The sequence below is a fragment of the Lampetra fluviatilis genome, chromosome 55 (genome assembly GCF_964198595.1).
Source record: "Lampetra fluviatilis chromosome 55, kcLamFluv1.1, whole genome shotgun sequence".
NCBI classification, from domain to species: domain Eukaryota; kingdom Metazoa; phylum Chordata; class Hyperoartia; order Petromyzontiformes; family Petromyzontidae; genus Lampetra; species Lampetra fluviatilis.
Genome location: NC_136329.1, coordinates 9,546,042 through 9,560,337, shown reverse-complemented (window position 1 = coordinate 9,560,337; position 14,296 = coordinate 9,546,042). Strand labels below are relative to the sequence as shown.

General features: G+C 57.1%; 1 protein-coding gene across 1 annotated transcript in view; it reads right to left on the bottom strand.

Moving 5' to 3' along the window:
- Window positions 1-13: 13 nt before the first annotated feature.
- LOC144949986 (cysteine-rich secretory protein 3-like) overlaps window positions 14-14,296 on the bottom strand; it is a gene marked incomplete at its 3' end in the record, with an annotated part of 29,712 nt that continues 15,429 nt past the window's right edge. The window contains exons 2-6 of the mRNA XM_078879975.1: window positions 12,005-12,236; window positions 8,538-8,628; window positions 7,288-7,436; window positions 3,537-3,637; window positions 14-61 (exon numbers count right to left, since the gene is read on the bottom strand). Of these exons, the coding sequence (XP_078736101.1) occupies window positions 14-61; window positions 3,537-3,637; window positions 7,288-7,436; window positions 8,538-8,628; window positions 12,005-12,236 (621 nt within the window). The remainder of the gene's footprint in view (window positions 62-3,536; window positions 3,638-7,287; window positions 7,437-8,537; window positions 8,629-12,004; window positions 12,237-14,296) is intronic.

Below are 14,296 nucleotides of genomic sequence, written 5' to 3'. Positions count from 1 at the left end.
GCAGAGTGCGCACGGCTCCCCCAGGTCGTAGGGGCGAGTGAGACGCGTGTTCAGATTACCCCTGAACATCAACAACAACATCAACAACAACAACAACATCAACAACATCAACATCATCAGAACCACCATCACCCACCCACTCACTCACTCACCCACCCACCCACTCACTCACCCACTGACCCACCCACCCACTCACTCACTCACTCACCCACCCACCCACTCACTCACCCACTGACCCACCACCCACTCACTCACTCACTCACCCACCCACCCACTCACTCACCCACTGACCCACCCACTCACTCACCCACTGACCCACCCACCCACTCACTCACACACCCACCCACTCACCCACCACCCACCCACTCACCCACCCACCCACCCACCCACTCACTCACTCACCCACCCACCCACTCACCCACTCACCCACCCACTCACTCACCCACCCACCCACCACCCACACTCACCCACCCACCCACTCACCCAGTCACTCACCCACACACTCACCCACTCACCCACTCACCCACCCACCCACACCCACTCACCACCACCCACCACCCACTCACTCACCCACCCACCCACCCACTCACCACTCACCCACCCACTCACCCAGTCACTCACCCACCACACTCACCCACTCACCCACCACCCACCCACCCACCCACTCACCCCACCCCCACCCACCCACCCACTCACTCACCCACCACACCACCCACCACCACCCACCCACCCACCCACCACCACCCACCCACCCACCCACTCACCACTCACTCCACCCACCACCCACTCACACACTCACCCACCCACTCACCCACTCACCACACCCACACACACCCACTCACCCACCCACCACTCACCCACCCCACTCACCAACTCACTCACCCACCCACCCACTCCACCCACCCACCCACCACCCACACACCTCACCCACCCACACACCCACACACCACCCACTCACCCACCCACCCCACCCACCCACCACCCACCCCCCACACCACTCACCTTACTCACCCACCCACCCACTCACTCACCACCACCACCCACTCACCCCACACTCACCCCACTCACCCACTCACCCACTCACCACTCACCCCACTCACTCACTCACCCACTCACCACTCACCCCCCACTCACCCACCCCACTCCCCCCACACTCACCCACTCACCCACCCACTCACCTCACCACCCACCCACCCACCACACACCCACCCACCACACCCACTCACCCCACTCACTCCACCACCCACTCACCCACACCACCCACTCACCCACTCACCCACCACCACTCACCCACCCACTCACCCACCCACTCACACACCACCACCCACCACCCACTCACTCACCACCCACCCCCCACCCACCCACCCACCCACCCACCACTCACTCACCACTCACCCACCCACCCACTCACCACCACCACACTCACCCACACACTCACCCACTCACTCACCCCACTCACCCCCACTCACTCACCCACTCACCCACCCACCCACCCACTCACCCACACACCACCACTCCCACCACTCACACACCCACTCACCACTCCACCCCACCCACTACCCACCCACCCACTCACTCACTCACTCACCCACCCACATCACTCACCACACACCACCCACTCACCACCCACCACCACCACTCACCCACTCACTCACTCCCACTCACTCACCCACACCACCACACACCACCCACTCACCCACTCACCACCCACTCACCCACTCACCCACTCACCCACTCACCCACTCACTCCACTCACCCACACCCACTCACTCACCCACACACCCACACACCCACCACCACACACACACACCACTCACCCACCCACTCACACCCACTCACCCACTCACCCACTCACCCACTCACTCACCCACTCACCCACCCACTCACCCACTCACTCACCCACTCACTCACTCAGCCACTCACCACTACCCACCCACCCACCCACTACCCACCCACCACCACTCACTCACTCACCACCCACCCACTCACCACCACACACTCACCCACTCACTCACCCACTCACCAACTCACCCCACTCACCACTCACCCATCACTCACTCACCCACTCACCCACACACTCACCCACACACTCACCCACTCACCCACCCACTCACTCACCCACTCACCCACTCACCCACTCACCCACTCACTCACTCACCCAGTCACTCACTCACCCACTCACCCACACACTCACCCACACACTCACCCACTCACCCACCCACTCACTCACCCACTCACCCACTCACCCACTCACCCACTCACTCACCTACTCACTCACTCAGCCACTCAGCCACTTACCCACCCACTCACCCACTTACCCACTCACTCACCTACTCACTCACTCAGCCACTCACCCACTCACCCACCCACTCACCCACTCACTCACCCACTCACTCACTCACCCACACACTTACCAACTCACTCACCCACCCACCCACTCACCCACCCACTCACCCACCCACTCACCCACACACTCACCCACCCACCCACCCACCCACTCACCCACCCACCCACTCACTCACTTACTCACCCACCCACCCACTCACTCACCACACACTCACCCACTCACTCCCACTCACCCACTCACTCACTCACCCAGTCACTCACTCACCCACTCACTCACTCACCCACCCACTCACCCACCCACTCACCCACCCACTCACCCACACACTCACCCACTCACCCACCCACTCACCCACTCACCCACCCACTCACTCACCCACCCACCCACTCACCCACCCACCCACCCACTCACTCACTCACTCACCCACCCACCCACTCACTCACCACACACTCACCCACTCACTCACCCACTCACCCACTCACCCACTCACTCACTCACCCAGTCACTCACTCACCCACTCACTCACTCACCCACCCACTCACCCACCCACCCACTCACCCACACACTCACCCACTCACCCACCCACTCACTCACCCACCCACCCACTCACCCACCCACTCACCCCACTCACCCACTCACTCACTCACCCAGTCACTCACTCACCCACTCACTCACTCACCCACCCACTCACCCACCCACCCACTCACCCACACACTCACCCACTCACTCACCCACTCACCCACCCACCCACCCACCCACTCACTCACTCACCCACTCACCCACTCACCCACTCACTCACTCACTCACTCACCCACTCACCCACTCACCCACTCACCCACTCACCCAGTCACTCACTCACCCACTCACTCACTCACTCACCCACCCACTCACCCACTCACTCACCTACTCACTCACTCAGCCACTCAGCCACTTACCCACTCACCCACCCACTCACTCACTCACTCACCCACTCACTCACTCACCTACTCACTCACTCACTCACCCACCCACTCACCCACTCACTCACCCACTCACTCACTCAGCCACCCACCCACTTACCCAGTCACTCAACCACCCAGAACCACCACGGCGCGGCCGCCTTTGTCTCCCTACCGGTGCTGTTTACCACACGCCACGACTATTTGCTGTGCTTTTTAAGGCTGAGTGGACCTAGTGGGAGTGAGTGACTCACTGCGGGCAGTACTGGCAGACGTAGATGTACTTGTAGACCGACTCCGTGTCCGGGCAGTAGGTGACTGCACATCCCACTTGGTAGGAGCTGTACCACACCACCTGTGTGAGCGGAGGGGTGAGTGGGTGGGTGAGTGGGTGAGTGGGTGGGTGAGTGGGTGGGTGAGTGGGTGGGTGGATGAGTGGAGTGGGTGGGTGAGTGGGTGAGTGGGTGAGTGGGTGGGTGAGTGGGTGGGTGAGTGGGTGAGTGAGTGGGTGAGTGGGTGGGTGAGTGGGTGGGTGAGTGGGTGAGTGAGTGGGTGGGTGAGTGGGTGAGTGAGTGGGTGAGTGGGTGGGTGAGTGGGTGGGTGAGTGGGTGACTGAGTGGGTGGGTGAGTGGGTGAGTGAGTGGGTGGGTGAGTGGGTGAGTGGGTGGGTGGGTGAGTGAGTGGGTGAGTGGGTGGGTGGATGAGTGGAGTGGGTGGGTGAGTGGGTGAGTGGGTGAGTGGGTGGGTGAGTGGGTGGTGAGTGGGTGAGTGGGTGAGTGAGTGGGTGAGTGGGTGGGTGAGTGGGTGGGTGAGTGGGTGAGTGAGTGGGTGGGTGAGTGGGTGAGTGAGTGGGTGGGTGAGTGGGTGGGTGAGTGGCTGAGTGAGTGAGTGAGTGGGTGGGTGAGTGGGTGAGTGAGTGGGTGAGTGGGTGGGTGAGTGAGTGGGTGGGTGAGTGGGTGGGTGAGTGGGTGGGTGGGTGAGTGGGTGAGTGAGTGGGTGAGTGGGTGGGTGAGTGGGTGGGTGGGTGAGTGGGTGAGTGAGTGGGTGGGTGAGTGGGTGGGTGGGTGGGTGAGTGAGTGGGTGGGTGAGTGGGTGGGTGGGTGAGTGGGTGAGTGGGTGGGTGAGTGGGTGGGTGAGTGGGTGGGTGGGTGAGTGAGTGAGTGGGTGGGTGAGTGGGTGAGTGTGTGAGTGGGTGGGTGGGTGAGTGGGTGAGTGGGTGAGTGGGTGGGTGGATGAGTGGAGTGGGTGAGTGGGTGAGTGAGTGGGTAGGTGAGTGGGTGAGTGAGTGGGTGGGTGAGTGAGTGGGTGAGTGAGTGGGTGGGTGAGTGGCTGAGTGAGTGAATGAGTGGGTGGGTGAGTGGGTGAGTGAGTGGGTGAGTGGGTGGGTGGATGAGTGGAGTGGGTGAGTGGGTGAGTGAGTGGGTGGGTGAGTGGGTGGGTGAGTGGGTGGGTGAGTGGGTGGGTGAGTGGGTGGGTGAGTGAGTGGGTGGATGAGTGAGTGGGTGGCTGAGTGAGTGGCTGAGTGGGTGAGTGGGTGAGTGAGTGAGTGGGTGAGTAAGTGAGTGGGTGAGTGGGTGGGTGAGTGGTGCTGAGTGAGTGAGTGAGTGGGTGGGTGAGTGAGTGGGTGAGTGGGTGGGTGGATGAGTGGAGTGGGTGAGTGAGTGGGTGGGTGAGTGGGTGTGTGAGTGGGTGGGTGAGTGAGTGGGTGGGTGAGTGGGTGGGTGGGTGAGTGGGTGAGTGAGTGGGTGAGTGGGTGGGTGAGTGGGTGGGTGGGTGAGTGGGTGAGTGAGTGGGTGGGTGAGTGGGTGGGTGGGTGGGTGAGTGAGTGAGTGGGTGGGTGAGTGGGTGGGTGGGTGAGTGGGTGAGTGAGTGGGTGAGTGGGTGAGTGGGTGAGTGAGTGGGTGGGTGAGTGGGTGAGTGAGTGGGTGAGTGGGTGGGTGGGTGAGTGGGTGGGTGGGTGAGTGAGTGAGTGGGTGGGGTGAGTGGGTGAGTGTGTGAGTGGGTGGGTGGGTGAGTGGGTGAGTGGGTGAGTGGGTGGGTGGATGAGTGGAGTGGGTGAGTGGGTGAGTGAGTGGGTGGGTGAGTGGGTGAGTGAGTGGGTGGGTGTGTGAGTGGGTGAGTGAGTGGTGTGTGAGTGGGGGTGGGTGAGTGGCTGAGTGAGTGAGTGAGTGGGGGTGAGTGGGTGAGTGAGTGGGTGAGTGGGTGGGTGGATGAGTGGAGTGGGTGAGTGGGTGAGTGAGTGGGTGGGTGAGTGGGTGGGTGAGTGGGTGGGTGAGTGGGTGGGTGGGTGAGTGGGTGGGTGAGTGAGTGGGTGGATGAGTGAGTGGGTGGCTGAGTGAGTGGCTGAGTGGGTGAGTGGGTGAGTGGGTGAGTGAGTGAGTGGGTGAGTAAGTGAGTGGGTGAGTGGGTGGGTGAGTGGCTGAGTGAGTGAGTGAGTGAGTGGGTGGGTGAGTGGGTGAGTGAGTGGGTGAGTGGGTGGGTGGATGAGTGGAGTGGGTGAGTGAGTGGGTGGGTGAGTGGGTGAGTGAGTGGGTGGGTGAGTGGGTGGGTGAGTGGGTGGGTGAGTGAGTGGGTGGATGAGTGAGTGGGTGGCTGAGTGAGTGGCTGAGTGAGTGAGTGGGTGAGTGAGTGAGTGGGTGAGTAAGTGAGTGGGTGAGTGGGTGGGTGAGTGGGTGGGTGAGTGAGTGAGTGGGTGGGTGGGTGGGTGGGTGGGTGGGTGGGTGGGTGGGTGAGTGAGTGAGTGAGTGGGTGGCTGAGTGAGTGGGTGGGTGGGTGAGTGAGTGGGTGAGTGGGTGAGTGAGTGAGTGAGTGGGTGGGTGAGTGAGTGGGTGGGTGAGTGAGTGAGTGGGTGGGTGAGTGGCTGAGTGAGTGAGTGAGTGGGTGGGTGAGTGGGTGAGTGAGTGGGTGAGTGGGTGGGTGGGTGGATGAGTGGAGTGGGTGAGTGGGTGAGTGAGTGGGTGGGTGAGTGGGTGAGTGAGTGGGTGGGTGAGTGGGTGGGTGAGTGGGTGGGTGAGTGAGTGGGTGGATGAGTGAGTGGGTGGCTGAGTGAGTGGCTGAGTGAGTGAGTGGGTGAGTGAGTGAGTGTGTGAGTAAGTGAGTGGGTGAGTGGGTGGGTGAGTGGGTGGGTGAGTGAGTGAGTGAGTGGGTGGGTGGGTGGGTGGGTGGGTGGGTGGGTGGGTGAGTGAGTGAGTGAGTGAGTGAGTGGGTGGCTGAGTGAGTGGGTGGGTGGGTGAGTGAGTGGGTGAGTGGGTGAGTGAGTGGGTGGGTGAGTGAGTGGGTGGGTGAGTGAGTGGGTGGGTGGCTGAGTGAGTGAGTGGCTGAGTGAGTGGCTGAGTGGGTGGGTGAGTGAGTGGGTGGATGAGTGAGTGGGTGGCTGAGTGAGTGGCTGATTGAGTGAGTGGGTGAGTGAGTGAGTGAGTGGGTGGCTGAGTGAGTGAGTGGCTGATTGAGTGAGTGGGTGAGTGAGTGGGTGAGTGGGTGAGTGAGTGAGTGGCTGAGTGAGTGGCTGAGTGAGTGAGTGGCTGATTGAGTGAGTGGGTGAGTGAGTGAGTGAGTGAGTGTGTAAGTGGGTGAGTGGCTGAGTGGCTGAGTTGCTGAGTGAGTGAGTGGCTGAGTGAGTGAGTGGGTGAGTGAGTGGCTGAGTGGCTGAGTGAGTGGCTGAGTGAGTGAGTGGCTGAGTCTCCCCCTCTACCCCACCTGTGTGTAGTGACCCACGGTGAGTGGCTGAGTGAGTGAGGGAGTGGCTGAGTGAGTGGCTGAGTGAGTGGCTGAGTGAGTGGCTGAGTGAGTGGCTGAGTGAGTGAGTGGCTGAGTCTCCCCCTCTACCCCACCTGTGTGTAGTGACCCACGGTGAGTGGCTGAGTGAGTGAGGGAGTGGCTGAGTGAGTGAGTGGCTGAGTGAGTGGCTGAGTGAGTGAGGGAGTGGCTGAGTGAGTGGCTGAGTGAGTGAGTGGCTGAGTGAGTGGCTGAGTGAGTGAGTGGGTGAGTGTCCCCCTCTACCCCCACCTGTGTGTAGTGACCCACGGCTCCGGGTGTCCGTGCCCCCTTCCCGTAGTCGAACCCGGGGCTGTCGACCTCGTTGAACCAGTCGCGGATCGCGTGCTCCCACGAGAAGGGCGCCGACGACAAGAAGAGATTCTCCCCGCAGCCGAACGCTGCTCCCTCGCACGCGCCCAGAGAGACACGGAGACACAGGGAGACACGGAGACACAGGGAGACAGGGGGACAGAGACACAGAGAGAGAGACACAGTGAGACAGAGACACAGAGACACAGGGAGACAGAGAGAGAGACACACAGTGAGACAGAGACACAGAGAGACACACAGTGAGACAGACACAGAGAGAGAGACACAGTGAGACACGGAGACACAGGGAGACAGGGGGACAGAGACACAGTGAGACAGAGACACAGAGAGACACACACAGTGAGACAGAGACACAGAGAGAGACACAGAGAGAGAGAGACACAGGGGGACACACACAGTGAGACAGAGACACAGGGACACAGGGAGACAGGGAGACAGAGAGAGAGAGACACACAGTGAGACAGAGACACAGAGAGAGAGACACAGTGAGACAGAGAGAGACACACAGTGAGACAGAGACACAGAGAGAGAGACACAGAGAGAGAGACACAGTGAGACAGAGACACAGAGAGAGACACACAGAGAGACAGAGACACAGAGAGAGAGACACAGAGAGAGAGACACAGTGAGACAGAGACACAGAGAGAGACACACAGAGAGAGAGACACAGGGGGACACACACAGTGAGACAGAGACACAGAGACACAGAGACACAGGGAGACAGGGAGACAGAGAGAGAGACACACAGTGAGACAGAGACACAGAGAGACACACACAGTGAGACAGAGAGAGAGAGAGACAGAGACAGAGAAAGACACAGGGAGACAGAGACACAGAGAGAGACACAGAGAGACACACATTGAGACAGAGACACAGAGAGAGACAGAGACGCAGAGAGACACACACAGTGAGACAGAGACAGAGAGAGAGACACAGAGAGACACAGAGACCCACTAAGAGAAACAGAGAGACAGGGAGAGAGAGACTAAGAGAGAGAGACTAAGAGAGACAGACAGACAAACAGGAAGACAGAGAGACAGAAAGAGAGAGACAGAGACTAAGAGTGAAATTATTATTTGGTTCTTTTAAGATTGAACATTAAGATTGAACATTAAGATTGAACTAAGAGTGAAACTTGACACAGCGAGTGGTGGTGGTGGTGTCACCACCTGAGGTCTTGCGGTTTGCCGGCGGGCTGTGGTTCAAGGTGCACGTGAGGGACCACAGGTAGCTGTTGTTGCCTGCCTCGTCATTCCACTCCTGGTGGACACAGACACCCACCCTCTCACTCACCCACTCACCCTCTCACCCACTCACCCACTCACTCACCCACCTACTCACCCATTTAACCACAAGTAGCTGTTGTTGCCTGCCTCGTCATTCCACTCCTGGTGGACACAGACACCCACCCTCTCACTCACCCACTCACCCTCTCACCCACTCACTCACCCACCCACTCACCCATTTAACCACAAGTAGCTGTTGTTGCCTGCCTCGTCATTCCACTCCTGGTGGACACAGACACTCACCCACTTACCCACTCACTCACCCACCCACTCACTCACTCACTCACCCACTCACCCACTCACTCACTCACTCACCCACTCACCACCCACTCACCCACTCACCCATCCACTCACTCACCCACTCATCCACTCACTCACCCACTTACCCACACACTCACCCACTTACTTACCTACCCACTCACCCTCTCACTCACTCACTCACTCACCCACTCACCCACTCACTCACCCACTCACTCACCCACTCACTACCCACTCACTCACTCACCCACTCACTCACTCACCCACTCACCCACTCACTCACCCACTCACTACCCACTCACTCACTCACCCACTCACCCACTCACTCACCCACTCACTCACCCTCTCACTCACTCACTCGACAGACCTGTTCTTCACCTGAGGACGGCTGCTTGCGTTGTGGCCGAAACGTCGTGAGAATTATTTTATTATGTTTTATTTTTATTATTTTATTATTTCCCTTCTACGTGACGACTTTACCGAAAGAACCAAGAAGATGAATCCCTGCTGCAGTCACGAAAGAAGCTTTAAATCGAAACCTAATATATATAGTTATATATTATACACAGTTATCGATTATACATAGTAATCATATATACATAGCTATCGATTACATATAGTAATATATTTATTGCATTATTATTTTATTTACCGTAGAACCAAACAACATGTTATAAACAAATATATAATGACAAACCTAATTTTATATACAGACACAGAAATATATTAAGTGTAATTATATAGATAGACAGTCACATGAACAATGCCTAATTAAATATACACACTAATATATTCTGTATTATTTTTACGTAATTATAGATTATGCATCAGAGCAAACTTTACGTTACACGCAGTAATGTGTCGTCTGTATAAGCAATATCTACGTAATGATACACACGGCAAAATATAATCATTAAAGTGTAATTATATATATATACATTGTAATTTATTACGTTAAATATATTATAATTATAAACCTAATTGTATAAATACACAGTAATAGATTATATAAAAGGACATGTGTAATTGTTTAATTACATATGTGCAATTATATTTACACGGTAATATGTCAATATTAATAAGTGATTATGTGAGTGGGTGAGGAGGTGAGTGGGTGGGTGAGTAGGGGAGTGAGTGGGTGGGTGGGTGAGTGGGTGGATGAGTGAGTGAGTGGGTGGGTGGGTGGGTGAGTGAGTGAGTGGGTGGGTGGGTGGGTGAGTGAGTGAGTGGGTGGGTGGGTGGGTGGGTGAGTAGGGGAGTGAGTGGGTGAGGAGGTGAGTGAGTGGGTGAGTAGGGGAGTGAGTGGGTGGGTGGGTGAGTGGGTGGATGAGTGAGTGAGTGGGTGGGTGGGTGAGTGAGTGAGTGGGTGGGTGGGTGGGTGAGTAGGGGAGTGAGTGGGTGAGGAGGTGAGTGGGTGGGTGAGTAGGGGAGTGAGTGGGTGGGTGGGTGAGTGGGTGGATGAGTGAGTGAGTGGGTGAGTGGGTGGATGAGTGAGTGAGTGGGTGGGTGGGTGAGTAGGGGAGTGAGTGGGTGGGTGGGTGAGTGGGTGGATGAGTGAGTGAGTGGGTGAGTGAGTGAGTGAGTGTGTGGATGGGTGAGTGAGTGAGTGAGTGGGTGGGTGGGTGGGTGAGTGGGTGGGTGAGTGGGTGGGTGGGTGGGTGAGTGAGTGAGTGGGTGGGTGAGTGAGTGGGTGGGTGGGTGAGTGAGTGAGTGAGTGGGTGAGGAGGTGAGTGGGTGGGTGAGTAGGGGAGTGAGTGGGTGGGTGGGTGGGTGAGTGGGTGGATGAGTGAGTGAGTGGGTGGGTGGGTGAGTGGGTGGGTGGGTGGGTGAGTGAGTGAGTGAGTGGGTGGGTGGGTGGGTGGGTGAGTGATTGAGTGGGTGAGTGAGTGAGTGAGTGGGTGGGTGGGTGGAAGAGTGAGTGAGTGAGTGAGTGGGTGGGTGAGTGAGTGAGTGAGTGGGTGGGTGAGTGAGTGGGTGGGTGGGTAAATGGGTGGGTGGATGGGTGGGTGATTGAATGAGTGGGTGATTGAGTGAGTGGGTGGGTGATTGAGTGAGTGGGTGGGTGAGTGACTCAGTGAGTGGGTGAGTGGGTGGGTGAGTGACTCAGTGAGTGAGTGACTCAGTGAGTGAGTGAGTGCCCCCCCTCACCATACGGAGCATGTTGCCCGCGTGCGGGTTGACGGACGCGCGCAGCGCGTTGTGCAGCTTCACGATGCTCTGAGTGGGTGAGTGAGTGAGTGAGTGGGTGAGTGAGTGAGTGGGTGAGTGAGTGAGTGGGTGAGTGAGTGAGTGAGTGGGTGAGTGGGTGAGTGGGTGAGTGAGTGGGTGGGTGAGTGAGTGAGTGGGTGAGTGACTCAGTGAGTGAGTGACTCAGTGAGTGGGTGACTCAGTGCGTGAGTGAGTGCCCCCCCTCACCATACGGAGCATGTTGCCCGCGTGCGGGTTGACGGACGCGCGCAGCGCGTTGTGCAGCTTCACGATGCTCTGAGTGGGTGAGTGAGTGAGTGGGTGAGTGAGTGAGTGGGTGAGTGAGTGAGTGGGTGAGTGAGTGAGTGAGTGGGTGAGTGGGTGAGTGGGTGAGTGAGTGGGTGGGTGAGTGAGTGGGTGAGTGACTCAGTGAGTGAGTGACTCAGTGAGTGGGTGACTCAGTGCGTGAGTGAGTGCCCCCCCTCACCATACGGAGCATGTTGCCCGCGTGCGGGTTGACGGACGCGCGCAGCGCGTTGTGCAGCTTCACGATGCTCTGAGTGGGTGAGTGAGTGAGTGAGTGGGTGAGTGAGTGAGTGAGTGGGTGAGTGAGTGAGTGAGTGGGTGAGTGAGTGAGTGAGTGGGTGAGTGGGTGAGTGGGTGAGTGAGTGGGTGGGTGAGTGAGTGGGTGAGTGACTCAGTGAGTGAGTGACTCAGTGAGTGGGTGACTCAGTGCGTGAGTGAGTGCCCCCCCTCACCATACGGAGCATGTTGCCCGCGTGCGGGTTGACGGACGCGCGCAGCGTGTTGTGCAGCTTCACGATGCTCTGAGTGGGTGAGTGAGTGGGTGGGTGAGTGACTCAGTGAGTGGGTGACTCAGTGGGTGAGTGAGTGCCCCCCCTCACCATACGGAGCATGTTGCCCGCGTGCGGGTTGACGGACGCGCGCAGCGCGTTGTGCAGCTTCACGATGCTTTGCTTCACCGCGGCGTTCCGCGTGTCCAGCACCGCGGCGTCCTCCACCAGGTCCGAGTTGTCGCCCCGGGCGAGCCCCCCCAGCCCCCCTCCCCCCAGCAGCAGCAGCAGCAGCCCCAGGGGCACCACCAGCGCCCCCAGGGCACGCGTGCAGCAGAAGCGGCTGGCGGGGGGAGGGAGGGAGGTGAGTCTCTGCGTGAGTCTGTGTGAGTCTGTGTGTCTCTCTGTGTGAGTCTGTGTGTGTCTCTCTGTGAGTCTCTGTGTGAGTCTGTGAGTCTGTGTGTCTCTGTGTGAGTCTGTGTCTCTCTGTGTGAGTCTGTGTCTCTCTGTGTGAGTCTGTGGCTCTCTGTGTGTGAGTCTGTGTGTGAGTCGTCTGTGTGAGTGTGTCTCTCTGTGTGAGTCTGTGTGAGTCTGTGTGAGTCTGTGTGTCTCTGTGTGAGTCTGTGTGTCTCTGTGTGAGTCTGTGTCTCTCTGTGTGAGTCTGTGTCTCTCTGTGTGAGTCTGTGTCTCTCTCTGTGTGAGTCTGTGTCTCTCTGTGTGTGAGTCTGTGTGAGTCTGTGTCTCTCTGTGTGAGTCTGTGTCTCTCTGTGTGAGTCTGTGTCTCTCTCTGTGTGAGTCTGTGTCTCTATGTGTGTGAGTCTGTGTGAGTCTGTGTGTCTCTGTGTGAGTCTGTGTCTCTCTGTGTGTGAGTCTGTGTGAGTCTGTGTGTCTCTGTGTGTGAGTCTGTGTGAGTCTGTGTGTCTCTGTGTGAGTCTGTGTCTCTCTGTGTGTGAGTCTGTGTGTCTCTGTGAGTCTGTGTCTCTCTGTGTGTGAGTCTGTGTGTCTGTGTGTCTCTGTGTGAGTCTGTGTGAGTCTGTGTGTCTCTGTGTGTGAGTCTGTGTGAGTCTGTGTGTCTCTGTGTGTGAGTCTGTGTGAGTCTGTGTGTCTCTGTGTGAGTCTGTGTCTCTCTGTGTGTGAGTCTGTGTCTCTCTCTGTGTGAGTCTGTGTCTCTCTGTGTGTGAGTCTGTGTGTCTGTGTGTCTCTGTGTGAGTCTGTGTCTCTCTGTGAGTCTCTGTGTGAGTCTGTGAGTCTGTGTCTCACTGTGTGAGTCTCTGTCTGTCTGTGTGAGTCTGTGTGTGAGTCTGTGTGTGAGTCTCTGTGTGAGTCTGTGTGAGTCTCTATGTGAGTCTCTGTGTGAGTCTGTGAGTCTGTGTGTGAGTCTGTGTGTGAGTCTCTGTGTGAGTCTCTATGTGAGTCTCTGTGTGAGTCTGTGAGTCTGTGTGTGAGTGTGTGAGTGTGTGTGTGAGTCTCTGTCTCTCTGTGTGTGAGTTTCTGTGTGAGTCTCTGTGAGTCTCTGTGTGAGTCTCTGTGTGAGTCTCTGTGAGTCTGTGTGTGAGTCTGTGTGTGAGTCTGTGTGTGAGTCTGTGTGAGTCTCTGTATCTCTCTGTGTGAGTCTTCATACCGGTTCATGATGATGACAGATCTGCTCTCTCGCTCTCTGTGTGTCTCTGTGTGTGAGTCTTTGTGAGTCTTTGTGTGAGTCTGTGTGAGTCTCTGTATCTCTCTGTGTGAGTCTTCATACCGGTTCATGATGATGACAGATCTGCTCTCTCGCTTTCTGTGTGTCTCTGTGTGAGTCTGTGTGTGTCTCTGTGTGAGTCTGCGTGAGTCTCTGTGTGAGTCTGTGTGAGTCTCTGTGTGAGTCTGAGTGAGTCTCTGTGTGAGTCTCTGTGAGTCTGTGTCTCTCTGTGTGAGTCTGTGTCTCTCTGTGTGTGAGTCTGTGTGTGAGTCTGTGTGAGTCTGTGTGAGTCTGTGTGTGAGTCTGTGTGAGTCTTCATACCGGTTCATGATGATGACAGATCTGCTCTCTCGCTTTCTGTGTGTCTCTGTGTGAGTCTGTGTGTGTCTCTGTGTGAGTCTGCGTGAGTCTCTGTGTGAGTCTGTGTGAGTCTCTGTGTGAGTCTGAGTGAGTCTCTGTGTGAGTCTCTGTGAGTCTGTGTCTCTCTGTGTGAGTCTGTGTCTCTCTGTGTGAGTCTGTGTCTCTCTGTGTGTGAGTCTGTGTGTGAGTCTGTGTGAGTCTGTGTGAGTCTGTGTGTGAGTCTGTGTGAGTCTTCATACCGGTTCATGATGATGACAGATCTGCTCTCTCGCTTTCTGTGTGTCTCTGTGTGAGTCTGTGTGTGTCTCTGTGTGAGTCTGCGTGAGTCTCTGTGTGAGTCTGTGTGAGTCTGTGTGTGAGTCTGT